Below are 26,720 nucleotides of genomic sequence, written 5' to 3'. Positions count from 1 at the left end.
GTATGTCCCAGACATTTGCCCTGGGACTGCCAGGCCCCGGCTTGTTAAAATTTATGTATGTATTTATTTATTTATATTTATTTATTAAAATATTTTATTTATTTATTCATAAGAGACACACAGAGAGAGAGGCAGAGACGCAGGCAGAGGGAGAAGCAGGCTCCCTGCGGGGAGCCCGATGCAGGACTCGATCCCAGGACCCCGGGATCACCCCCGAGTTGAAGGCAGACCCCCAACCACTGAGCCACCCAGACATCCCAAGGCCTCCACTTTTAGGAGGAGGATACTTTCCTCCTCCATGCCAGGCTTTCCTCCATGCCAAGCTTGACCATGTGACTCGTTTGGGCCAAAAGGATGTAAGTGGAAGGGACGCCTGGGTGGCTCAGTGGTTGACCGTGCAGGGCACACCTGTCCTCGGCCCTGCCCCAGGCAGTTCAGCTACGGGAGGAAGGCCCAGGGGACACGGGGAGCCTCGCAAAAGGCGGGCCTGAGGCTGAGTCCGCGAGTCCGGGGCGGAGGCTAGACTGAAACAGAAGCGTCCTCGGAGAAGCTGGAGCCCGGCCAGGGGCCGGGATTGGGGGCGTGTCCTCCTACGGGGGGCGTGTCCTTCTACGGGGGCGTGTCCTCCTGCGGGGGCGTGTCCTCCTGCGGGGGCGTGTCCTCCTGCGGGGGCGTGTCCTCTTTCGGGGGCGTGTCCTCCTGCGGGGGGCGTGTCCTCCTGCGGGGGCGTGTCCTCTTTCGGGGGCGTGTCCTCCTGCGGGGGGCGTGTCCTCCTACGGGGGCGTGTCCTCCTGCGGGGGCGTGTCCTCTTTCGGGGGCGTGTCCTCCTGCGGGGGGCGTGTCCTCCGACGGGGCGTGTCCCGGGTGCCGGGGGCGGTCGGGGCCAGAGGCCGGGGCGGAAACGCGGCGGTCGGGGCCGCTGGGCGGTGCAGACTGTGAGGTCGCGGCGGGCGTCGCGGTGCGGCACCGGCGGGGACGCGTGAGCCCCTGGGGGCCCCGGGGGAGGCGGCGGCCCTGGCCAGGGATCCCGAGTGGAGGCTCGGGGCGGCGGCGTGGGGGAGGGGCCGGGCCCCCTCGGGACCGCGGGCTGGCGTGGGGGCGGCCCTCGGCCGCAGGCGGGTCAGAGCCGGCCTCAGGAATTCCGTCTGTTTTCAGGGACACGCAGGGCCTGGCGCCGGACACTGTGCCTCGCGTGCTTTAGGAGCTGAGCCCCTTGCCCGGGGTGTGCCCGGGTGTGCCCGGGGTGTGCCGGGGTGGCCGTGCGGCGGGGCGCCATGAGGCCCGCAGCCCCGCTCCGCCTGCTCCTGAGCTCCCTCTGCCTGGCGCTGTGCTGCCCGGGCGGGGCGCGCGGGTCCCGCGGGAGGTGAGCCCGGGACCCCTGGGAGGGGGCGGGGCGGTGCAGGTGCCGACATGCCCCGACCGCCCCGACCGCCCCGACCGCCCCGACCGCCCGCGGTAGACGCGCACATTTGCGTGAGGTTCCAGGACACGGTCGGGATCGGGTGCCGCTTCCTCTTTTTAAAAGTTTCTCAGCGCCGGTCTTCATCCCTCCGCCTTCCCCTTCCTCCTCTATTCCGTGTTGCAGCTGATGGGGGGGGGGTTGTGGGGAGGGGAGCGGGGGAGTAAACCGGCCCTGTTGTCGGGATACTCTGCGCACTTCTGTAAGGGAACCCACATTTTGAGCCCCAGACATTAATGTTTTCCTCTATTTATTTTGGGCAATGATTTCATATTTAATACAGGCCTTCATACTTACATAGTAGGTGTGGGAAAAGGTGAGTTTTACTTTTTAATTAAGTGTCGTTGCTGTGTTATCATCCATCTGAAAAGGTGACGTTATATTGCAGCATTCCCGGAAAGTTTATTTTCTGAAAAAGAGCTACGTTAATGAATGGATGAGCTCTTGCCATCAGGTTAAGAGCGTAGCAGTCAGTAAATGTCAGATAAAGACCTTACGCTGTAGTATGTGGTCCCCACCCCCCATCCGCTCCTAATTCGTGCGCTGATGGAGCTGGACGACCGTGGTGACCGAGGCATGGTGTGGAGAAAACTCACCTGATTCATACCCTCCAGGATGTGAGGGGTTAGCAGGCGTTTGTCCAAGCACTGGCTGGGTTGACAGCTTGGTGACTCTCCTCTCTTCCTCTGCCCAGTGGCCTTTCTCCTTACAGAATCTTGGCTTCCCCCCTGCGTCCTGGCGGGTGGGTGGGGGGCACTTCCTGTGCACTCCCACCACTCTTGCCTGGATTGTGTGTGGACATTGTGGTGTAGACGTTCTGAATCTCGATCGATTCATCATAAGCAGGATACCGGTGGTCCCCCTCCCTGGCCATAGCTTCATCATGTAGCCTCAGTTTCCACCTAAACAAGGGTTGTGCACCCAGAAAAAAGCAACTTCTAACATTTGTCCCAGCTCCAGTGCTCATGCTACAGCTTGTCCTTTTCTTTGATACCAAGCGCCATTTATAACTAAGCTTTTGTGACGTCTGAAGTGTGCTTCTATGCTTACTCAGCAGGACTCCCCTCTTGATAGAAGCTGGTGTGTGAGGACTTAGTCCTGTTTTACTTTTGAATCATTCTTTGTAAAATCTAATTTATCCTGGATTCAGTGTCTGAGTGATGTCCTTGTGTGGCTGCTGTAGGGTCTCTTCACCAGCTGTCTCCCTGCTTCCACCTGGTTGCTGGCTGGGCCTTGCAGATACCACTCCGCACCCCTCATCTGGAAGGCTTGGGCCGGGGTAGGGGTGGGGTTTGGAGCGTGGGGTCTTTCAGTGTGCAGGCCCTGCTCTGTTGCTCTGGACCGTGTTGGAGTGAGCACCATGGGATCTAGCAACTGCATCCGCACATGGAGGAGGGGAGGTGTAGTGCACTGAGCAGCTCGTGCCTGTTCAGGTCTGGCTTTGTTGCCACATGAACCACAAAAAATTTCAGGTTGCAGAGCCTTATGGATTTCACATATGTGGTTAAGGGATGATGATGCTTTTGTTTCTACACTCGAGACCAGCCCTTGGAGACAGGCACTTCGGGGTTCCTTCCCCCTCTCCCTCCTGTCAGTGAGGCCTTCCTGGGCGTTCTGGCTCAAAATTTCAGCTCCTGACCCATTGCTGACATGCCTGTCCTCTTGCTTACTTATGTTCTTTATCATGTGTCACTGTGGGGCACCATGTGTGTTTTCTTAGCCACTGTGGTAACCGTTTCCCTCACTGGCATGTGTGATTCAAGAGGATAGGGGTTGGGTCCCTTGCTCTGGGCAGCGCCCCCACTCCGGATATGCCTGGAGACTGCGTTTCTTGCTCAGGGCAGTGCCCCCAGCCCACAGTAGTGCCTGGGAACTGAGTCCCTTGCTCAGGGCAGTGTCCCTGGCCCACGATAGTGCCTGGGGCCTGGGTCCCTCACTCAGGGCAGCACCCCTGGCCTAGTAGTGCCTAGGGACTGGGTCCCTCACTCGAGGCAGTGCCCATGTCCCGCGGCAGTGCCTGGCCCATAACAATCCCCCCATGTTTGTTGAATGCATGATGGTATAAATGGATGCATGAATTAATTTTTCTTTAACTTTGAAACAGCTCTTGAAATATAGGTTCCTTGTCTTTTAACAGTGACAACCATGAGTGGAAAAAACTAATTATGGTTCACCACTGGCCTGTAACAGTGTGCAAGGTGAGTTTTCCTGATGTGACCAGCCCCTTTCATCTGGGGAACCCTGTGGGGAGTGGGTCTCTGTGCGCAGGTTTCCTTGTGGGCTGATGTGTCATTTGCAGCAGTGTAATGCTTACACTCCAGGCTGGAGGCTGTGGTCTCTGGTTTGAGTTTCCTTTTTTTTTTTTTTTTAAAGATTTTATTTATTTATTTATGAGAGACACAGAGAGAGGCAGAGACACAGGCAGAAGGAGAAGCAGGCACCATGCAGGGAGCCTGATGTGGGACTTGATCTTGGGACTCCAGGATCACACCCTGGCCAAAGGGAGGCGCTCAGCCACTGAGCTACCCAGGCGGCCCTGGTTTGAGTTTCCTAAACTTCTCACCTTCTTGTCCCTTTCTGCCTTAGAGCTGTAGCCATACTCTGGCTAGAGGAGTGTTGGAAGGAAGGGGACAGAGCTGTCTACCACCAGCTTCAGAGTTTTGCTAGAGACCTAGCTCTCTACCCTGGTGGCCAGCATTGAGGGAGCCTTAGGTTCTGTGGGCAGGACTGTGTGTGGAGAGCTCCTGTCTGGGTGACCCTGGAAGATTTGCCTTCAGGGCAGGGAACAAGGTCATTTGGTAGGTGAGGCATTTCTGTGACAAAATGTGGGTATATTTCTATGTAGTGACTATAAATATGCGTGGAAGTGCATTCCTCCCTTGATGCTTTAGAAATCAGATTTTAAAAAATCTGCTAGTGAAATGTCATTGTTAGGGAATTAATTTCAATCCAGGGTGGGCATGACAGGGGGTCCTGTCACCTGTCACTCTGGTCTGGGTGTTGTCCTGGGCAGTGGGGCTGTCTCCGGCTTCCTTCCCTGTGTGAGTGACTTAGGCATTACAGGTGCAGTGACCACCATGTCTGTCTCCATGACCCTCGGTTCTCCGCCCAGGCCCTCGGGCTCATGCTGGCCCAACAGGTTCCTGCTGATGATGAACGAAAGCTGCCCCTGGGCCCCCGTCCCCCACTTACGGACTCGTCATAGGGCTGCCCGAAGACCCACGCTCTGGCCATGGGTCCTGACCTTGCTCTTCGCCAGCCGGGCACCTGTGGGAAATGGGCCACCTGCCTGGATTGTGATTTCCTGAGGGATGAAACCAGGGTGTCAGGACAGGGTAGGCGTAGCCCCCTACTCTGGTCCTGCTCTCCTGCCCTGTCAGCCTGGCAGTCTCCTAACCCAGAGCCTCCCTCATCTCCAGAGCAACTGGGGGCAGAAAGGTGATCCCTACATGGTGTCACACCTGTTCCTCACCAGACAACCATAGATACCTTTCACGTGCTTATTCCCTACGGGGGCTTCGGGCATGAGTTCTGTCTCACCTGGTCCAGTGGATGATCCATTTCTTGATAGTTGGTTCTTTTGGGAAAACTCCCAATTGAGCTACACAATTTGGAGGTACTTGAAGGATATGCGACTGAACTTTTACCCCTGTGAGTTTATCTTGTCCTCTCCTCGCCTTCGCATTTCTGCTCCAGAACATTCACATTTTATATTCTGTAATGTTCACACTTATTATATCACTAACACATCTGGACCAACTCATTCCTCTGTACTATCATCCTCAAACACTTATTTTTGGTTATACCATCAGAAGATTAATGGGCAAATAGGAGTGTTTCCATCAGATTGGCTTAATTTGAGAACACGTTTTTAAAAAGCAAAACTCAGTGTAATTAATTAATTATCTTACGTCATTGTTTGAGGATTGGGCCACTCCTTCCAGAAGGGACGCCCGCCCCCCTGTAGCTCCTCAGGGATGCGCACTGGAAGCCGCAATAAATGAACAATGAAATGGTGATGTTCTCTGTTGTGTATTTTCTTTGCAGGAGGTTGAGAACGACTGCAGGGACCCTCCAGATTACTGGACGATACACGGATTATGGCAAGTCCGGGCATGGGTCACATTTAAACAGGAAAAAAGGGCAGCCCGGGTGGCTCAGCGGTTTAGCACCACCTTGAGCCCAGGGCCTGATCCTGGGGACCCGGGGTTCTAGTCCCACATCAGGCTCCCTGCATAGAGCCTGCTTCTCCTTCTGCCTGTGTCTCTGCCTCTCTCTCTCTCTCTCTCTCTCTCTTTCTGTGTCTCTCATGAATAAATAAATAAAATCTTAATAAACAAACAAACAAACAGGAAAAAAAATAGCTCACCTGCAAGTAGCTTGGGGCTGGTCCTAAGAGTTACACTATTGACTTTTGTTAGATGTTTATTCAGTAGGCCGAATCCTTTTTTAGAATATCTTCACCATTTGGACAATGACCCTGATTCTGTAGCTGTTTACTTCTGTGTTGGGAGAACAGTGACGGTCTGGATTACAGGCACCTGTGGGGACTCTGGGTGCAGGCTGGGCAGGCTAAGTGTACTACTCTCATTTTATCCTTCTTGTCAGGCCAATAAGGAGATGCGTACACATCAGTGAGCGAGCATGCCTTGTGCATGCATCTCATATGTGTCTGCATTGTATGTGCATCACAGGTACCCAGATTCACCTTTTGGGGTCTGCCTGCAGTTTATGCAGTTTATTTACTCCTTCCTTTTTCGTGCATATATTTGTTATGTTTAACTGTGCACGTGAGTCTGCCCGTCAAAGCGATGCCTCTTGTCCTGCTGCTTCCGTGGGAGGAGGGCCATTCTAGGCTTTGCTGGCATGTCTTATTGCTCAGGAGTGGGTCCTGTGGGCCTGGGGACCAGCTCCAGCCCCTCCTTCGTCGCCTTAGTGACCCTAATGCTATAGCCTCTGGGAACTTGGCTCTCCTGGGCTGTACAGATGCTCCTGTTGCTTCACTTGTAGCTGGAAGGACAGTGCATAGTGCCGCTTTCATCCCGGTGGGGAGCAGTGCTGATTTCCGGGTGCCGGGCCAGCCTATTAACTCTGGAGACACGTCGGGGGTCTGGGAAGGAGGTTTGGTGGCCTCGTGAACTCAACTGCACCTGAATACTGGGGTTTGACATGTCTAGAATCGACATGTAGAAGTAGGGAGGGTATCCGTGCTTGGGATTTTAAGAAATCATACTGGCTGAGCCGGGGTCAGTGAGTGGCAGGCACTCGGTGAGCAAGTCTGCATGCTGTGTCACAATCCTCATCCTCATGTAGTGAAGAGAGGGCACCAGCATGGAGAGGGCCTGACTCCTGAGCTCCCCCTACCAGCCTGTGTAAATTGCTTCTTTGGTGAGAGTCATGGGTTGGCCTTACTCTTGGATGGTTTCTTTGGAAGGAGCTGGGCTGTGACCCTCCTACCCGGGGGGTCTTTGTTAAATGGCTCACGTGGCAGTAGAATGTCTCTGCCTTTACTTCCCACAGATCTTAATGGAAGTGTTTCCTCCTGTCATTTGAAGCTCATCTCAACTAAGACTAACTTCTGTTGTTTTTCATTTTAATTTAAGGCCTGATAAAGCAGAAGAATGTAATGGATCATGGCACTTTCACTTAGAAGAGATTAAGGTAGGAAATGTTCATGATGTCACTCCTGCAGGTACTGCACTCAGTTCAGTCTTCCTAAGTGTACCCTCCATGTCATGTCTTAAAATGGGACTCACAGTCGCATTCACCAGAATTGAAACCCTGGTGCTTTTTTTGGATTTCTGGATCTCTAAAACAATCCACATGTTAAATCCAAGCCAACCTTTCTCCTCTACCTGGGGCCCAAACCACTGCAGGTGAACTGTGTGAGGTGAAGGCAGACGAGAGTGAAGCCAACTCTGGCTGTCTGCTGCAGGCCTGCCTTAGTCCCCTGTGGCCCTAGGCCAGCTTGGCATGTGCCTAGCATATCTAGAGCTCTGGCTTGGAGGACAGGTTCATGGAACTCGCCTGTCCTTTCTGGCTGTGGGCCGATGGGTTTCCAGGTAGGGCCTGTGAGCAGGAAGGAAGGGAGGGGCCTTTCCAGCACAGAGGCCTGCATCGCAGAAGAGCCCAGGGAGTGGCTTTTATGGGCACTGTTAGCAGATGTCCTCTTCTGAGGCACTTTGTTGTGCATCCACACCCACATGTGGGTCCTTACCTTTCCTCGGGGGTGTGAACAACCCCTTGCATGTAGCTGGTCGTCTGCTAGGTAACTAGTACCTGGATTTACAGGGTAGGGTCAGATGACTAGGGCCTCCCCAAAAACATGAGGTAGCATCAGGATTTGCCAGAACTAGGGTCCTTCCCATGAATACATGGCCCCTCGAAGGACAAGGCAGTAAGTTTCAAACCCTTCACACATTCTAGTCCACATGGTGTTCTTTTCTCCTCTTTCCTTCATGTGAGGACCTTTGCTGGCATGGGCCTAGAGGCCTGAGAGTCTGAGAACTGTGTGTAAGGATATTAGTGCACCCGTCTCATTCCTCCGACATGCTTCCCCTTTTTGGGACTCCCTTCAGCTCGCCTAGTACCACGGGGATGTTCCTGATGTGTCTTGTGACCCGAAAGTGGAATTACAGATTGTCTGATGGTGGAACGGTGTACTGAGTGCCCCCAGCATTCATGCCAGGAAGGGAAGGAGCCCCACGTGTCCTTTCAGCGGCTGGCCCGGCTGCCGTGTTAGGGAGAGCTGCTGGGGGCCGGGCCGAGGGTGAGGAACTGAGGGGCAGAGGCTGTGGGAATGGAGAGCTAGAGGGGTCCCAGAAGGAGAGGGAAGACGGCTCAGTCCCTAGCTGGGAGAGAAGCTTCAGGTGGGGCTCTGGATTTGGGCTTTGCTGGGGGTGGCTTTCCTGACCTGGGGGCATTGGCAGGGGACTGGGCTTTGGAGCACCTGTGGTTGACAGTCAGCTTTGGACATGTCCGGGTGGGTTAACATGTGTCTGTCACTAAAGTGGCCTACGTTAGAGAAGAACTTCAGGTGTGATCAGTACAAAGGTGGTATAAGCACATGGGGTGAACATGGATGGGGTGGAAGCAGCCACAAGCCTGAAGCAGAGATGGGGGTGTGAGAAGCAGCAGCCGGAGGAGGGGAGCAGAGGAGGGAAGCCAGGAGAAGCGGGGATTTGTGAAGGAGCCCTGGCAGGGTTCATGAGAGGAAGGCTGAAAGGGCCCTGTGCGATGAGCGGCCTATGGGTCAAGGTGGGGAGGGGGCCGCACTCCACTCTGTGCAGAACAGAGCTTGTTTACTTGTACGTAAATACATCACGATGTGCATCCCCCATTATATTACCCAGAGGAGTCTCACTGCCCTAAAATCCCTTCTCCTATCCCCCTCCCTCCCCTAGCCCCCGACACCACTGACCCTTCCCATCTCCACACGTCTGTCTTTTCCAGAGCAGCACACACTGGGACTCATATGGCCTTTCCAGATTGGCCTCTTACTCGGTCATGTGCCTGGAAGGCTCCCTCCATGTCTTTTCATGGCTTGATGGCTCGTTTTTCTTTAGAGCTAACTTCCTGGTCTAGATGGACCATATCTGTGCACCCATGCCGCTACCAGCGCTCAGATTTTCAAATGCATTTCATGCTGAGTCAGATTTCACTTTTACCTGTGTTTTAAGAAACACTTCATGCAGCGGTGCCTGGGTGGCTCAGCTGGTTGAGCGTCTGCCTTCAGCTCAGGTCATGATCTCAGGGTCCTGGGATCGAGTCCCACATCGGGCTCCCTGCTCAGCGGGGAGCCTGCTTCTCCCTCTGCCTCTCTCCTCCTGCTTGTACTCTCCCTCTCACTCACACTCTCTCTCAAATGAATAAATAAAACAAAGAAATAAAAAAAGAAATACTTCATGCAGAGTAAGGACAGAATCATTTTTACTCACCTGAGTGTCATTAATGAACAGAGATCAATTCTTTTGATGTATTGGTTTATCAAATTTGCCTTCTAGGTTTTGAGTTGTTAGATCCTACACAGATTTTTTTTTTTTTTTTTTTAATGCACAGGACCTTATGCCTGAAATGAAGATGTACTGGCCTGATGTGATCCATCCACTCAATCACAGCCATTTCTGGTGAGTGCAGCAGCGTGACAGCTTCAAGGGGCACCCAGCAGGACTGGGGGGTGAAGACGGACCATGGGGCCTCCCTTCTGAGGTGTGGAAGTGTGAACCATTTTTTATTTGGGATGCCATTTTCAGGGCCTTTCTCCAATAGATAAAAAAAATGTGGGCGAGGGGTGCTTGGGTGCCCCAGTCAGTTAGCATCTGACTCTTGATCTCAGCTCAGGTGTTGATCTTAGGGTTGTGAGCTCGAGCCCTGCCTTGGGCTTCGTGCTGAGCATGGAGCCTACTTAAAAAAAATAAAATGTGAGCAAGTGGAATTTATAGACTTGCTCTTTTTTTTTTTAAAGATTTTATTTATTTATTCATGAGAGATACAGAGAGAGGCAGAGACACAGGCAGAGGGGAGAAGCAGGCTTCCTGTGAGGAGCATGATGTGGGACTTGATCCCAGGACCCTGGGATCATGCCCTAAGCCGAAGGCGGATGCCCAATCGCTGAGCCACCCAGGCATCCCTAGACTTGCTCTTAATCCACTATTTCATTCATCACTTTGTTTTAGACTCTCCTCTCCTGAGTTTTCACTAAGCCAAATGCGTGCGTATCTAAGGGGCTCCAACGCTGGCAGGAGAGAAGGTTTTTTAAAGACTTTGTGCTCTTGCCCCGACATACATCAAGAAAAATGAAGAGGCACTTCAGAACACCACGGTCTTGTGCTCTGACTTAGGACAGGGTGAGGTCCCACCTGCAGCTTAGTCGGCAGCCTGTTTCACAACATCTTTAGGTGTAGCGGGAACTGAGCCAAGGAGAGAAATGCTGTATTTGATTCAAGGTAGCTTTTTACATCATGGCTTATGAAGAAGGTAAAAACTCCGTTTATTTACATTATATAAACCGAAAGGAATTATCCCTGCCTCACGCCAATGTGGCAGTTTATGATTCACATTGCAGTTATTCAGATCTTGTCCAAAATGATTAATCCAATTTGAAAATATCTTTGCGTAGAATATTCAGGAAGAGAACTGAGTTTAGATGGAAGCTTTCTGCGACAATGGAACAGCACTGTTGCCGGTGGTCAAGTCAACACGTCAGTCTAGGCCTGAGGCAGGGACGTGGCTCTGGGGTTCGTGTGCCCTGGGTCTGTTGGTGAGATTCTCTCTTTGACAGGAGAACCACTCTGACTTAGGGAGACGAAGGGCCTGGTCCCTGGCACATGTTGCACAGCTGCACCCCAGAGAGTGCTCTAACAATACTTGATGGCCTGACTGAGTTGGAATGGGGGAAGCAGTGGGAAGCCCTCTACGGCACTTCACAGTGCGCATAAAAATGACGAATCTGTGCGAAGTGTGCAAAATACAGTTTTCCCACTTGTTACAATGTTCCGTGGTACAATCAATCAGATTGTTTTTTGCCGGGTGACTTACAAATAAATCAACAAACATCCTTAGAGAAGGCTGTCTGAACTGGTCCTCGCACATTTAATCCAAATTTTGCGGGCGGACTGCACATGTGTATTTGTGCTCTCATAAAGGCAAAATGATACTTTTCAGGTTGGATAGTAAATGGCACATTTGAAAGCTTTTTTGCTGAACGCAGGGGTGAACATCCCACCCTCCATAGCATTTCTGCTCCTCGAGCCCCCGAGTACAGGGGCAGCTGCCGTCACTGCCCACCCCTGCCCTGTGTGTGGCGTTTGGGTCACGCTTCACTGGTGCCCAGATTCCCTTTGCTGTGTGCATTTCTGGAAGGTCACGGAGGCACCCCAGGGCTGTCCACCTCGGCTTTGTCGTTGGGGGCCGGATACAGAGGAGGGCTCCTGTCAGAAAACCGCCCTCTTTCATCCCAAATAGGAATCAAGTACGCAGAGTACACAGTCTTGATACTGCTTCATGCTCGAGGTCATTCTCTAAGATTAAATCCATTCACAAAATTAGCTGTATTGAAAAATACCATGTACACAACCCTCTGCAAAGTAGGATCTTTATTTGTTTGCTGATGCTTGTACGAAAAAGGAGGAGAGTTGGGTAAGGCCCGGTTTGGTGGGCAGCCTCACTGTGGAACGTGTCCCTGGGCCTTCATGTGCCATAGGAGCCCTTAACCTCTCTCATCCCAGAGGGGCCCCCAGATCTGCTCGTAGGCCCTGCCAGCCACTGAGAGGGCCACTCGATGGTCACTTCTGCTTGGGAACTGATCGTTTCGTGTTAAATGAAAAATGTCCAATTCCAGATGATGTGGGATTAAATGTTGGAAGTACGCTAACGGCACTTTAATAAATAGATCCTGATCTTTAAGTTAAGCTTGACCCAAACATAATAATAATTGACATCTATTGAATATTTCTTATGCACTAGGACCATTTGGGCTGGTGCAAAGATGCTTTGCACAAAGCGCACCCTCCTCCGGCACCATAGATGATAGGCTCTGGTGACTCCAGCTGCATGGAAACTAAGGCATCTGGAACACGGTTCCAGCTTCCTTTAGTGGGAAAGAAACTCCTTTTTCTACTCAGTGAAATCATTAGCTCTGAAAACAGTTGTAGATGAACAAAGTAGGTGTTCACTCACTCTTATCCTTAGGCTGGAGCAGCTTGTCGCTGGGCGCTGGCACCGTGGTGAACTGGACCAGTAGATCTGTGCCTGTTTAGATCATATTTTTGTCAGACAGCACCTGACCCCTCAGGAGTGCCAGCATGAATGTAATTTAGCTGAACTTTAGGAAAATCGATCATGGATAAAATGGAGGACACCTGATGTCCCTTCCGGTTTCCCGCACTAATGATGGCTAACATCCGCCTCGACGATCGTCAGTGATTCTGCAGGCAGCGTGCCCTCCCTTGGGGGTGGTTGGGACAGTGGCGCAGGACAGCAGCAGTAGGTTGTTGGCACCGGCTATGGAGTCCACAGTGCCATTCGGGTGCAGACTCTGGGACGTCCTGGCTGAGTGGCCTCAGCAGGGTGCCCAGCTGGGCCCTCTGCCTCAGTTTCCCCACTTCTAAGCCAGCAATCTCTTTGCCTTTCAAAAGAATGTGAAAACATTTCATAGTCCATCTGCAAAAAGCTGTGGGGAAGGGCTGTCCAGGTGGCTCAGCGGTTTAGCGCTGCCTTTAGCCCAGGGCGTGATCCTGGAGACCTGGGATCGAGTCCCACGTCGGGCTCCCTGCATGGAGCCTGCCTCTCCCTCTGCCTGTGTCTCTGCGTCTCTCATGAGTAAGTAAATAAAAACTTAAAAAAAAAAAAAGTCATGGGGAATTGTTATCAACAGTCATAGTTTCCTTGAATCCGTAGTGCTGTGCGTTGGCAGCATTAGGTTTGTGTGTTCTGTTGGAGTTTTGTCCAGGGGTGGGTGAGGACACAGTCGTGCTGGGTAGAGGCTGAGATGGGGAGTGGTTCTGAGGCGTTTCTCCAGAGGTAGTGCTGCTGCCTCTTCTCTGCTGGCTGCTTAGGAAGGACCGTTGGACATCCCTGTGAAGCTCCTGGAGTGTGAAGCAGTAGCCTCCTGCAGAGCACCCAGTGCCATGTGATGGGTGGGTGCCTGGGTGGCAGTGCTCAGTATTTGCTCAGCTGTGACTTGTGGTGACATGCAGAAGTTGTCTCGGGCAGCCCAGGTGCCTCAGTGGTTTAGTGCCACCTTCGGCCCAAGGCGTGATCCTGGAGACCCGGGATCGAGTCCCATGTTGGGCTCCCTGCATGGAGCCTGCTTCTCCCTCTGCCTGTGTCTCTGCCTCCCTCTCTCTCTCTCTCTCTCTTTCTCTCTCTCTGTGTGTGTCTCTCATGAATAAATAAATAAAATCTTAAAAAAAAAAGAAAGAAGTGAGTCGTCCCTGATTGGCAGCAGAAAGCCTACAGGGAGGTAGAGTGCTCTCTGGGGATCATACTGAGTCCACCAGGGCCTCGTTCCTGTGCAGGGGACGCACAAATTGTGCCTGTTGCACATAAGAGATCTTACCCTCTTTCTTGGTAAAAGAAACAGCATGCCTGTGAATATCCCGTCCTAGGTGTGAACTTTCCATTGTGAATTTGTTTCATGACTTCTAACTAGAGATTGTTTATTAAAATTCTCTCACAGGAAGCACGAGTGGGAGAAGCACGGCACCTGTGCTGCCCAGCTAGATGCCCTCAACTCCCAGAAGAAATACTTTGGTGGAAGCCTGGACCTGTACCGGGACCTTGACCTTAATAGGTAAGGGACCCTCTGGGGCCTGGTCCTCTCGGCAGCTCTGCCTCCCGCACCCCTGCTCTCTGGCCATACTGCCTCTCGTCTGTGGACCTTGGGGACTTGGCCAGCAGAACAGTCCTGAGGAAGCCCAACATCTAGCCAGCCTTTCAAATCAGTCTGGGCTGTGGCCAGCTGGAGCAGCCTCAGAGACGTGGGTCTCCTCTCTGGTCTCTGACATCATTGGACGGTGTGTTAGCCTGAGGACACAGGACTGACCAGGGCCTGTGCCTCTCGACCATGACTTCTGATTAAAGTACCTTGAGTTAACACGAGGTTTTATAAAAACTGCACGTCACTGTGTGTTTGCATCTCTGCTCCAGTGCTTCTGGAACAAGTAGGAGGGGGTGTTGGGCAAGGGTCCCCAGAGCCAGAAATCACCCAGGCCCGTGGAATCCTGCCACTGCCTGTCCCTCGCCCCAGCTCTGGACAAAAGGGGAACCTGTTAAGGCTCACGAGCCACCGAACTTGTAAACACCAACTCTGGATGGTCATGCTGGGGGCCAATGTGTTCTCCAGGGCCTGGCCCATCACCCGGGACTGGGGGCCAGGCTGGCCATCCACTGAGGATTTCTGGTGACCAACTGTGTGAGGAATTCTTGCTTCTCCACATCCAAGTGGTCGTATAGTAAACTTGTGACCTCGTTTTAAAGACCAGGACAGAAAAAAAAAAAAGAAAAAAAATAAAGACCAGGACAGGAAATGATACCATTTGCTTTAGACAGAACAGGCCAGCATCCTATCAAGTGCCTTTGCTGTTCCACCGTGGTTAGTTCTGTGAATCACATCTGCCTAGAAGACATGTGCGCCCCGTGGGTTCTGTGCACGTGCACTCTGCTCCTGTGGCAGAGGGGATCCCTGAGATCTGGGTGGAGGGTGTCCGGTGCCGGGACAGGAGGATAAGCAAGATTACAGGACGTACACCCCACAAAGGAGGCCTCCAAGCTCGTGGTTTTCAGTGTGCCTCTGATCCTGCGGCTGGCACTGACCAGTTGTGCAACGTGCACAGTTTCTGCATCTTTGGACCTCACTGTTAGGCCATAAGATGATGGCAGGGTCACAGGAGATTCAGAAGCCACCCCGCTCTCAGATGTGCAGACCCGAGGACCGCTGCTTGGGAGGCCACCCCCACAGCCGCACACCCCAGCTCCCACGTGCCATGTGCTCTGCTCCAGGCTTTTCTCGCAGCCAGAGCAAGACCTTTGGGAACATTTCCCCACCCAGAAGTCTGGGTGATACTGCAGTTCAGACATCCTGGTAGAGAGTTAACTGGGAGAGTTCATGATGCGGTACGGCCTCCGAGCACAGGAGAGGCGCGATGCAGGCAGGCAGGGCAGGATGCACTTGGCCTCGGGTCTCCCTGACACCTGTGCAGCACCAGGCCCTGCTTGCTCCCCAGGCCCAGTTCTGCTGAATCAGGCGGACAAATGAGAATAAATGGGGACTGCTGAAAGGCTTTATATAAAACATCTAGATAATTCATCCCTTCGTCCAATGACTGTTTATTTTTTTTATTCTTATTTTTAAAAGATTTTATTTATTTATTCATGAGAGACACAGAGAGAGGCAGAGACACAGGCAGAGGGAGAAGCAGGCTCCACACAGGGAGCCCGATGTGGGACTCGATCCGAGGTCCCTGGGATCACACCCTGAGCCAAAGGCAGACACTCAACCACTGAGCCACCCAGGTGCCCCTCAACAACTGTTAATTAAGTTCTTCCTGTTTAAACTTTTTGAATCTCTGTAGTTCTACATGTGTACTGGCATGTGCAGGATTCCCAGTCCTGGGAGCATCAGGAAGGCCATTGCCATCTCTTATTCATCCTATGGAAATATGCACTCGGGGCCTGTTGCACATAATGCACTGCTAGAGAGATAGTGTCTTTTAGACTATATGGGACCGTTATAAAGAAATTATGTTTTTTCCCCGTTCCTCCAAGGAAAATCTAAAATCTCAGTACTTGCAAAATTAAGAAGTTAAAAACATAAAACCCCTTGTATTTTTATCTATATTATAAACCATTACCGCAGATTATCTTTTTCTCAGGGGGCAGCTTGTCATATTATCATAAACTAGCAGCGTTTTATTTACTTTATCACATGAAAGTAGCAAACCTGAAAAAAATGCAAAAATCTTGAACCAAATCTTGGGTAACCCACAAATAACGGGCCAAGGATTAATGCCAAACTAATCTTGATGCTGTAGAAAACATAGGCTAATTTGGGTTGAATGCCAGGCTTCCCCAAATATATCTCTCTCTCTCTGCCTGACTTCCTTGGTAACCTGACTCGGGCTGCCCAGTAGGAATAGAATGCAAGTCACATATGTAACTTAAAATTTTCTAGTAGCCTCATTAAAACGCCTGGGTGGCTCAGTGGTTGAGCATCTGCCTTCGACTCGGGGCCTGATCCCAGAGTCCTGGGATTGAGTCCCATGTTGGGCTCCCTGCATGGAGCCTGCTTCTCCCTCTGTCTGTGTCTCTGCCTCTCTCTCTCTGTCTCTCATGAATAAATAAAATCTTAAAAAAAATAAATAAAAAAGAGTAAAACGGAACCAATGAAATTGATGTTATATTATTTAATCCAAAATATTATTATTGCAACTTGAAATAATTATGTAAAAATTTGCAAAGTTTTGCATTTCCAAAGCCAGAGCCTTTGAAATCTGGTATTTACCCCACGCAGACGTTGTAAGGGCAGGCAGCAGGCACATTTATTTCTAGGGCTTTGATGACCCTTGCCCACCCTCCACTGCCTGTGCCAGGAGCACTGCAGCGTAGATCCAGACACTTGGTGGTGGTGCAGTCTTTACAAACACTGTCTTGTTAACAGTTTATACCGTTGCCAGACAGAAGTCACGGTCGGACGAGGTGTGCCCTGGTCAGTCTGTTTTTCCCCGGGCACACTCATATGACAATGCCCATATCCGGAGAGGCAGCCCAGGACTCTGTCTGCTCCCAGGAGTCAGAGCCCGGATAATCCAGAGAGGCGTGATGGGGGCTGGAATGTTGTTTTGGGGCTGTTAATCTGAGAATTGTTTATATTGTGCTCCATGATTTAACAAGTAAGTTAGTCATATGGTGTTTTGACGGGATAGCTGGTCAAAACCATGTGGTTTAGGAAATGATTCAAGTCTGTGGGTGTTGAATATATTTAAAGATTTGACCAAGCATGGTTTTCTAGGATAAGCCTGCATCCAAAGTCAGTTACTAACTCTTTTGAGGCAGGCGTGCTGAATAGGTGGTAACGTGTGTGCCAACTCAGCGGCTACTAGCCATCTGGCCACTGTTGAGGGCCTGGGTGCTGGAAAGAGAACCAGATCAGTAGTAGGATGTGCATTGTGGTCAGGGATAGTCGGGGAAGCCTGAGCACCATTTATCTGTTGTCCTTGCTCACAGACTTATTGCCCAAAGTAATGGAAAACAAGTGCTTCCTTTTAAGTGTGTCTTAATTTTTTTAAGTGAAATACAACATTTTAAAAGAATAAGAAAGGGGCAGCCCCGGTGGCCCAGCGGTTAAGGCCACCTTCAGCCCAGGGCATGATCCTGGAGACCCGGGATCGAATCCCACGTTGGGCTCCCTGCACGGAGCCTACTTCTCCCTCTGCCTCTCTCTCTTTCTCTCTCTCTCTGTCATGAATAAATAAATAAAATCTTTAAAAAAAAAATAAAAGAACAAGGAAGGAAAATCTACCTTGCTATACAGCTAATTTTTTTTTCATTTTTAAATTTTAGCATGCTCCAAAAATTGGGAATAAAGCCGTCTATCAACTACTACCAGGTAAGTCTTGCTTTCAGCCTCTCAACCCAACGTGTATCTGCTACCCGGGGACACCCAGCCGTGGTACTGTCCCTTCAGCCTGTGGGCTACACACGGGTTTTGAAGTGACTCAAACAAGCCCCATTCCTATTTGGCTGTTATGTTTCCAAAAAGCTTTTATTTAAATTTTGTTCTCTGTTTTGTGCCTATTGAGTGTGAACTGACAGCTGTATAAACTGATGATTTGGAAGCCCAGATTCATGGTCCCTTGGTGAGAAATGTGTTCCAGTCTCGTCCAGAGCAGGGGAGCCAGCAGGAGGGCAGTTTGAAAATCATAGTCAGTTTTATAGTATTTTGCTTGAGGAAGAGCATAAGGTGTGTTTTTATTTTCATGATCAAATATAGAAATCCAGACAGACCCGATCTTACTCTCCGGTAATCCGCCCAGGGCAGCCTGTTTTTGTAAACGTAGTCTTCCAGGCTCAGGGCCAGGCTGGTTCCTTTACCGTCCCCTGTGGTCAGCATCCCCAGCCAGGTGTCCCACAGGTGAGTGACCCTCGGGGCCTGGAGTACTTCCTCTGGCCCTTTATAGAGCGAGCCTTCTGACTCCTGCCTTAGAGAACCCTATGTTTTCTAGTTCCTCTGATTTAATCTCCAGGCATTAAACAAGGAGTTAAAGTTCCTGATTTTAGCAGCCCCTTGCTTCCAGTGTCCTGGCCGCACACCGAACCATCACACAGGTCTCTTGACTGTGAAGTCAGTCGGCATTTTTGTTGCACTCTGTATGTCCAGACTCCACTGTGCAGCTGGTTTCTGGTTAATCTGGTTTCCTTTCTGCAGTGAAACTGAGGCTAAGAGGGGACGGTGGTCCTGGGGAGACAAGCTCTCTCAGCTCCCTCATGACAGGGGGGTTTGCAGGGCCCCCTCGGTCCTTGGGGTCCATGTTCAAGGACATAGGGGGCCTGTGTTTCCGTCTTTGCCCAGGATGTGCTTATTTGAGAACTGATTTCCGTTAGAGTAAAGCACCAAGGACAAGTGTTTTGGGCTTCCTGTCTGTGCTGCAATCACTCTGTTAGGTTCAGATGCAGCAAGATGTGAGCTCAGACGGAAGTCCTGGCCTCTGAAAGTTGCTCTGACTTACTGGAAGGAGATGCTCTGCTTTTGCGCACAGCGCCCAGGCTCTGGGTTTGAATGGAAGAGCAGAGTGGGGGAACGGACACTGTGTGGAGCACGTGTGGGAGCCACTGTGGTCTGAGGGTAGATCCCAAGCAGGTGACAGCCTCTCCTCGGGCTGCCTCTGAGCTTTGTCTGCGAGCCCCAAGTGCCCGGAGGACTGTGCCCCATTGTCAGCTGTGCGTGTTTGTGAGTGTATAAGCCGGAGTGTCACATATGCATGGGGCAGAGCCCTTAGCCCACCTCCTTCCAAGTGTTTCTAATGCATCTTATTTAATTTCAGGTTTCAGATATTAAAGATGCCCTTGCCGGCATATACGGAGTCATACCTAAAATCCAGTGTCTTCCGCCACAACAGGTCAGATGTGCAATGCTTTCTTTGTTTTGTTGCTCTTTCTGTCTTTATCAAGAAGACATGTTCAGCTTTTCGACATCTGTGTGCTCACTATAGAGTTCCCCAGGGCAGAGACGTGCGTCTGTGCGTGGGTGTGTATGCTTGGAAATCACAGGTGGTTAAACACTGAATCAGAGGAGACATGCACGCCGATGTTTACTCCAGCATTATTTACCGTAGCCAAATTATGGAAGCAGCCCAAGTGTCCATCGACAGATGAATGGATAAACAAAGTGTGGTATAAATACAGAATGAAATATTACTCAGCCATGAAAAAGAATAAAATCTTGCCATTTACAATGACATGGGTGCATCTAGAGAGTATGAGGCTGAGTGAAGAAAGGCAGAGAAAGACAAATACTGTGGGATCTCACTCATATGTGGAATTTAAGAAACAAAGCAAATGAGCAAAGGGAAAATAGAACAAACCAGGAAACAGACCCTTAACTCTAGAGAACAAACTGATGGTTACAGAGAGGAGGTAGATGGGAGATGGGGGATATAGGGGGTGGGGATAAAGGAAGGCACTTGTGATGAGCACCAGGTGATGATTGGAAGTGATGAATCACTGTATCATACACCTGACACTACTATGACGTTGCATGGTAATCATACTGGAATTCAAAAAAATTATATAGAGATGCATACAGATTGCCCTTTGACGCTGTGCTCGATAGGGTTTGTTTTTTTGAGACTTTTCCCCAATAGGAACACACCTGTTCTGGAAGGACAGTGGAGCAGGAGCAGGGAGGTGGGTCTATGAAACATTTCTGGGTTAGAAATCTTCTCAGGGTTTATTTATACTGTTAGGCTTAGCAATTGTAGTTGTAGGTGTTTGTCTAGTTTATGGGTTTATGGGTGGTTTATCTGTGGTTTCTTTTGTCAGCTGTGATAAAGACTTAAAATCTTTCAGTAGTAGGGTACTTTTGCCTCATCTATTCTTTGAAATCGGCCTTCTCCCGAGGCCGTGCTGCATATGCCGTGTGCACAGAGGTGCACATTTCTAAGCTTCGGGCGGTGTCCCTTCACACAGGGCCGGCAGGTGGGCCCAGGGACATTTGGGTGGTGACCGAGGTGGCGAGTCCTGCAGCCCCCTGCCAGTCACCCGGGTCCCTGGCCCCAGGCACTGCTGGAGAGAGCGACTCGTGGCCAGCACCTGGAGGCCCGGGTCTGCAGTCACCCTCTTGTCTCTTCAGGTTCTGAGACTTGTGACCATATAACAGATGATCCTCCAGGGTGCAAGTTCTCAGACGTCTCTCATTCCCAATGTTTAGGGTGAGGAGGTACAGACGATCGGGCAGATAGAGCTGTGCTTCACCAAGGAGCTGCGGCTACGCAACTGCACGGAGCCCGGGGAGCCCGGGGGGCCTGGGGGGCCGGCGCCCCGCGGGCCCAGAGCGGGGGTGTCGGGGGGCACCGGGCTGGAGGTGTGCGAGGACGGCCCCGCCTTCTACCCCCCGCCGCCGGGGGCTGTGCCCTGATGACCAGCGCCCTGGGGATGAGGAATCGCTGCTGGTCAGAAAGCAGCTGCCAAGTGGAACGTTCTGTTTATGACTGTCTTTACCGGAGGCTGTTCTGTTGTCTTCCATTTCCCTTCACGCCCGCGAGCTGACGTCGTGGTTCCTGTGAATCTGGGTTGCATGTGGGTACGTTGGAAGAAAGGCGATCTCCCACGCCTCGGTAGACGCTTTGTGGTTGGAATAAAGGACGCAGATTTGCTTTTCTTTCCCTTTATTAAGCTCTCCGGCGTCTTAGACACGGCAGGCAGCCTGGGAGCTGGGATTCAGGGCAGCTCTGGCCTGTGCCTCCGAGTGGGTGGCCTTACTGCCGTGGGGGTCACATGGGGGTCGCGTGGGGGCCCGTCCTCAAGCCGGGATCAGGCCGGCACCGGGCGGGCGCCTCCACCTCCTACCTCCGCTGGACACGTCTTGTTCCTGGAGGCCAGAAGTGAGAGAACACGTTCACCCGTATCCCCTCGGTGGCCTGGCACGGGCACGGCCCCTGAGTGCCTGGTGCTGGCAGCCGAGATGCTCTGAGGGGCAGCGGGGGACATCTGCGGGTCCTGGCCCGGCACCCACCAGCATCCCCACCCAGCCAGGTGCTACTGAAGATCTGCTCAGACTATTTTGGGCCCTTTCTGTGAGAAGGGACCCCAGCCACCATGTGGGGCCACTGAGAAGTTCGTAATGAGGGCAGTGCAGCCACTGGATGACCTGGCTCCTCCTGGGGGGTCAGAGCCCCCCCCCCACCCCGAGCCCGGCCCTTCACCTGCTGGGCTGCAAGTTCGCCCATAGGATGAGGACAGTGGATGGCCTGTGCGATGGACTGCCCCCTCCACGAAGCTCCCCCTTAACACTATTGCTCCTGGTCTCTGTCCTCGTCAAAGGCATTTGGCGGCAGGGGTTAAAGTTAAAGTAGGACCCATCTGTGTGTCTTACCAGGTTGATGCTGTCCACGTTCTTTTTTTGATCAAACACTTGAGAATGTGCCGGGCATCTTAGTAAGCACTTCAGAACATTCACTGACCTGATCCCAAGAACAACCACATGTCCAAAATAACCCCATCTTTAACCAAAAAAAACTATGGAATTGGATGGCTATGAAAGGTCACGTTCTTTGGGATCACTGATATTTCCTTTCATGTTTTAGGGTCAGTGTCAGCGATGAGGTAGGTGTGATTGATTCCAGTAGCACAATGATTTTGTAAAAGGTGCTGAGTTTCTCCTCAGAGCAAGTCCTAATGCTCCTTCCCCGCAGGGTGAGTCTGTAAGGCTGTGCGTGTTCCCAGGGCTGCCCTGATAAAGCACCACAATCTGATTGAGGCCAGACCTCTCTCCTCTCGCAGGGAGAACCTTGTCCCTCCAGCTCCTAGCAGCCCCAGGAGGCTTCCTTTCTGCGTCTGTGTCTCCCTTCCTCTGGGTCCTCCCAGAATGCGCCTGTCTGCATGTCAGATCTCCCTTTTCTTTCCCTTAGAAGGACACCGGTCATATTGCTCATTTTAATATGATTACATCTGCAAAGACCAGTTCCCAAATAAGGCCCTATTCTCGGGTCCTGGGGATTAGAACCCACAGCACCTACCAACAGACCAAAGCGGCCTGGCCGCTGGTCCTTGTGTTCTGTACGGGAGGGCCTGGCAATGTGATGCCAGCAGCGCAAGGAGGAAACCACTGGCAAATTCTCCTCCTACAATAAACGAGGAACATGGGAATTGCTGGAGAGGTCTCTGAAGGATCTTAACACGCTCAGAACCCACACGGTAAAGGTGTCTCACTTGACTGGGACTGAAGGGATTTTTTTTTTTTTAAGATTTTATTTATTTATTCATGAGAGACGCAGAGAGAGAGAGAGAGAGAGAGAGAGAGAGAGAGGCAGAGACACAGGCAGAGGGAGAAGCAGGCTCCATGCAGGGAGTCCGACGTGGGACTCAATCCTGGGACTCCAGGATCACACCCTAGGATGAAGGCAGCGCTAAACCACTGGGCCGCTGGTGGTTTAAAATCCCTGAAGGGATTTTTAAAACGAAAGCGGGCTTATCTGTTGTCACCTGAGCCTTTCTGGTGGACCCTGAAGCCAACAATGAGAAAACACTGAGAAAACACTGAACAGGCTCTCCGCAGGTCCATCTAGGCTGGGGGTAGTCACAGCCAGCGGGAGCTTGGGGTGAGCACTGTGTTGGGGGCCAAGACCAGGTCACCCCCCAATAGGGCATTTTGACGTGAAGATTATTTTGAGTTATAAAGGAATCAAAACCCAGGAGATTTGGGGAAAGCTCTTTATCTCCTGCTCAAGGGCCCTGCTCCAGGAAGGGTGCTGTCCCCATAGATTGGGATGTTATGCCATGAGGTAGGGGCGGCCCATAGGGAGGAGGAACCTGGCACCTGTTTGATCAAGTCCTCAGTCCCAATGGGCCCATATGGCCCAGCAGACAGTTGTCTACCAAACATTTACTCGTTTTCCCCTTCCTGTGAATTGCATTCCTTTCCTGGAAGTCCCAGACCCTGCCCCCCAGCTCCTGAGTTCAGGACGACACACACCCCTCACTTCGCTGGTGTCTGGAGTTTCTAGGTCTGTGGATTCCCTGCACGTACACTATTCAATTTGATTTTCTCTTGTGAATCTGTCTCTTGTCAATTTGATTCGAAGGACCTGTGAAGGGGATGGGGAGTCCTGCTTCCTGACAGCTGACAGACACATAAATGAACTTCTAAGAGATGGAGAAGGGCACAAACAGCCAGACCCTGGGCACAGTGGGGTAGAGGGGGTTTGCTAAGACATGTCCCAGTGGATCATTCTGGATCGATTTCTCTTGGTACACCGTGGGTCCTTTCAGTAATGTAGATTAGCATCTTTTATCTCTAGAATGTCTTCAAGGGTTATAATTTTATTTTTAAATTTTCATTTTTTTTTGAGGAAGAGAGAGATGGAGAGGGTGTGTGAATAGGGGAGGGGCCGGGGGAGACAGAGAATCTCAAGCAGACTCCATGACCAGTGAGGAGCTGGACTCAGGGCTGGATCTCGGGAATCAGGACCGAAGGTGGAATCAAGAGTCAGACACCCCACTGACAGAGCCGCCCCATCAAGGGTTATAATTTTAAAGGTTAGTTTTATTTTGTTACATTGTTTTAATTTTCTTTTTCAAGGCAATTTATATACTGTAAGGTCTTAAGCTTCCTAGTAACTTATAGCCCACTTGCTGTGGTTTGGAGAGGTGTTGGGATCTGGAGCCGAAGGCCAAGTAAGAATTCATGAAACATCTTGGGTGCAAAAAGGTGGTTTTATGAAAGCCCGGGGCCAGGACCCCGAGGGCAGAAGGAGCTGCTGCCCCAGGGTTGTGAGGTGCAAGTGATTGTAGACTTTGGGGTTGGGGGAAGTAAAGACCAACGTTGATTTCCAAGAGGACTTTGATGTGCTGAAGCAGACCCTCAGGCTATTGTCAGGCTGAGGTGGTTCTCCCTCTAGCAAGGCAGGAATGGGAAGACAGTTGGGAGCTTCCAGAGCTTCCAAAGCTTCCCGGAGGAACTGTATGCTCCCCACCTCAAGTATCTGCCATTGCGCTGTCGGTGTTGAGCACATTTAATTGTATCTCCATTACCTTCCGCCTCTGATCCCCACATCACACTGACACTACTTGAGACAGGCAGGTGGGCCTTCTGCTGAGGGCCAACAGCGATCTTAGCCTGACCCCCAGGACCCTGCGAGTCGGCTTTAACATATGACAGTCCCTCTGGAAACTTCCTTTTTCTCTATACCCCTGCCCCTTCAGACACATGTTGGTGATGATCCCCCAAGCATATTACCCACTGAAAGGCATCTGAAAGGTCTCCTGACTAAGGCTTTAGTGGACTGTACTAAATGACCCCTCGAGGTCCTGGAAACCTTCCAGATTCCTTAGAGGCTCTCCCAACCTCCCTACCTACCAGAAAGTATGTATCAGCCACTCCTCCCCCACCAGCAAGTGCTTTCTGCCCAGGGTCAGGCCCCAGGCTTTCATAAAACCACCCTCTGTGCACTGAAGATGTCTCAAGAATTCTTCCCAAACCCCAACGTTTCCCATCAGTAACCACTAGAGTGAGAACACAGACCTTCCCAGGTACCAAAATCAATTATTCACAAAACAACACACCCAATGAGGAAACATGAAGTCAGTACACAGTAACTGCCACATAATATAAATGACGGAGTGGAGACCAAACATAGCAGACACGCGAATGCACATCCCTTACCCACTGAAAAAAACTTTTTCAAATGGTCCAAAAGCAAAACCAAACTCCCTGGTATAAAAGAGACACACCCGAAATGCAGTGCTCTAAAAGGCAGCCAGCAGAGAGGGACAGAGACTGACCGGGCAGATAGAGACGGAAGGACAGCAGGTGTTGCCGACGCAGAGAAGTTTGTCTCCCCAGAGCATTCCAGGGGCTGCAGAAGGGTACTTGGTAATGTATAAAAATAAACACGATGCTAAGAACTGGTTTCCTGAGACAAAGATGCTAAATGATTGCTTTCCTCGGACAGATCTTAAAGTGGCCGTGTCAGGAGTTTGATCAAAAGCAGCACCATCATGTTGTCTTCTCCGCATGGGAGAGGACAGGGCCCTGCTCTGGGGTCCAGGCTCCACATCCTAGGAGAGATGTGCACAGCGAACCCCTCTCCCCACCTCTGCACCCCCTACTCCCCACCCCCATTTCCTGTTCACCTGTGGCTTCTCTTCTACATGGACCATTTGCATCCCCTGTCTGGAGAAGCAAGAGGGGGAGACAGAAACAGGGATTTGATCCGTGTCTAGACTGGCTGACGTCCCTCCTCACCTTGGCCGCCTCCAGCAGGTCCTCACTCAATAAAGAAACTTTATAGCCCAGAGTCATTTAAAAGAATGCTATTGTTTCTTTGAGCCGTTCTGCAAATACATGGCTCAAGGCTAGGGTTTCAACTTCATTACGTCCAGGCTAGTCAGTGAATTTAAACAAACTTCACTTTTGAATTGCATTTTATAGCCCAGGGGGCTGGAGAAAGCAGAGGTCTGGTGAGGCTTCTCAGACACCCTCCATCTAAAGCCTGCCTTTCCTTTGTTCCCATAAGCCATTATCTTTTAAAATAGGGCGTATTTATGATTACACTAGCCTGCTAGCCTGTGCATCTCCTGCAGGTGGACAGACCTGGGATGGCTCATCTGGAGGGGTGAGCTGCCAGCCAAGCTGGGGAGGTGAAAGCTGGGGGGGCGGGCAGGCTGGCTTCAGAGCTGTGGCTAATCAGGGCAAACTGCAGGGGAGGCTCGACTCACAGCGGGACACCACTCAGGCCGCCCTGGGTACTGTTTACCCGGACTTGTTTTGACCTGGAGCACGGAGGAAACAGTAGAGATTGTGCCCCAAAGGCCCAGTCCGCCCTGGAGACACTTGGAAGCCTGGTTGTGTGCATCACTCACTGGGTCCGGTTCTGCTCACAGCCCTTTCTCACTGCAGACACTCAGGGACAGGGCCCAGGGGTGCCCAGGAGTCAGTGCCCAGTGGCTGGGCAGGGGCAGCTGGGAGTGGGGCAGGGGGAAGTAGGGGTGGAGGATGGGGTGGGGGCGGAGGTCTCCCACAGAGCCAAGGGTGGGTCTCTGGGGAGTCAGTGCCCAGCAGATGGGCAGGAGCAACTGGGGTCGGGGCATGGGTCTCCTACGGTTCCAAGGGAGCCCCCCTTCCACCACCACCCCCAGAGCTGAGGGCCCAGTGTGGGCAGACCCCTTTGCCTGGAGTGCCAGGGAATGAGGGACCTTGGATTAACCCAGAGGAGCAGGGCCAGTGGTGAAGCCCAGGGACGAAGCCCTGGCTGCTCCTCCCCGCCCCCCAGTGCCCCGACCTGCCCACCTGACCTGTGGGTGGTAGGAAAGCACTGCCTCCCATGGAAGCCTGGTATGTCCCATTCCCACCCCCACCCCCCACCCCCGCCCTGTGAATGCGTCCCCTCTCCTTGACCTCCAGTGTTAACTTGGAGCTTTGTTTTCCTATGTTCTAGTCCCCTCCGTCCAAAAGTATTTCTGAGGGACACCTGGGGGGTTCAGTGGTGGAGCATCTTCCTTCAGCTCAGGTTATGATCCCGGGGTCGTGGGATCGAGTCCCGCATCC

At 51.7% G+C, this 26,720-nt stretch overlaps 1 protein-coding gene across 5 annotated transcripts in view; it reads left to right on the top strand.

Annotated features, from left to right (window-relative positions):
- The first annotated feature begins 840 nt into the window (after window positions 1-840).
- Window positions 841-26,720, top strand: part of RNASET2 (ribonuclease T2) — a 41,204-nt gene continuing 15,324 nt past the window's right edge. For 2 of the 5 annotated variants that reach the window (XR_012033010.1, XM_072830589.1), the window contains exons 1-9: window positions 860-958; window positions 1,156-1,363; window positions 3,597-3,657; window positions 5,507-5,562; window positions 7,063-7,120; window positions 9,518-9,585; window positions 13,638-13,751; window positions 17,519-17,564; window positions 19,000-19,074. Coding sequence is in view for 4 of the 5 variants with exons in the window: in XM_072830589.1 (XP_072686690.1) it covers window positions 1,275-1,363; window positions 3,597-3,657; window positions 5,507-5,562; window positions 7,063-7,120; window positions 9,518-9,585; window positions 13,638-13,751; window positions 17,519-17,564; window positions 19,000-19,074 (567 nt within the window). In the remaining variant the exon portion in view is untranslated. Of the gene's footprint in view, window positions 980-1,155; window positions 1,364-3,596; window positions 3,658-5,506; window positions 5,563-7,062; window positions 7,121-9,517; window positions 9,586-13,637; window positions 13,752-17,518; window positions 17,565-18,999; window positions 19,075-20,384; window positions 20,830-26,720 lie in introns of those variants that run through there. The other 3 variants (XM_072830578.1, XM_072830561.1, XM_072830569.1) reach the window with 3 other exon arrangements.

The sequence above is a fragment of the Canis lupus genome, chromosome 1, assembly GCF_048164855.1.
Source record: "Canis lupus baileyi chromosome 1, mCanLup2.hap1, whole genome shotgun sequence".
NCBI classification, from domain to species: Eukaryota; Metazoa; Chordata; class Mammalia; order Carnivora; family Canidae; genus Canis; species Canis lupus.
This window is presented reverse-complemented; position numbering and strand designations above follow the sequence as displayed.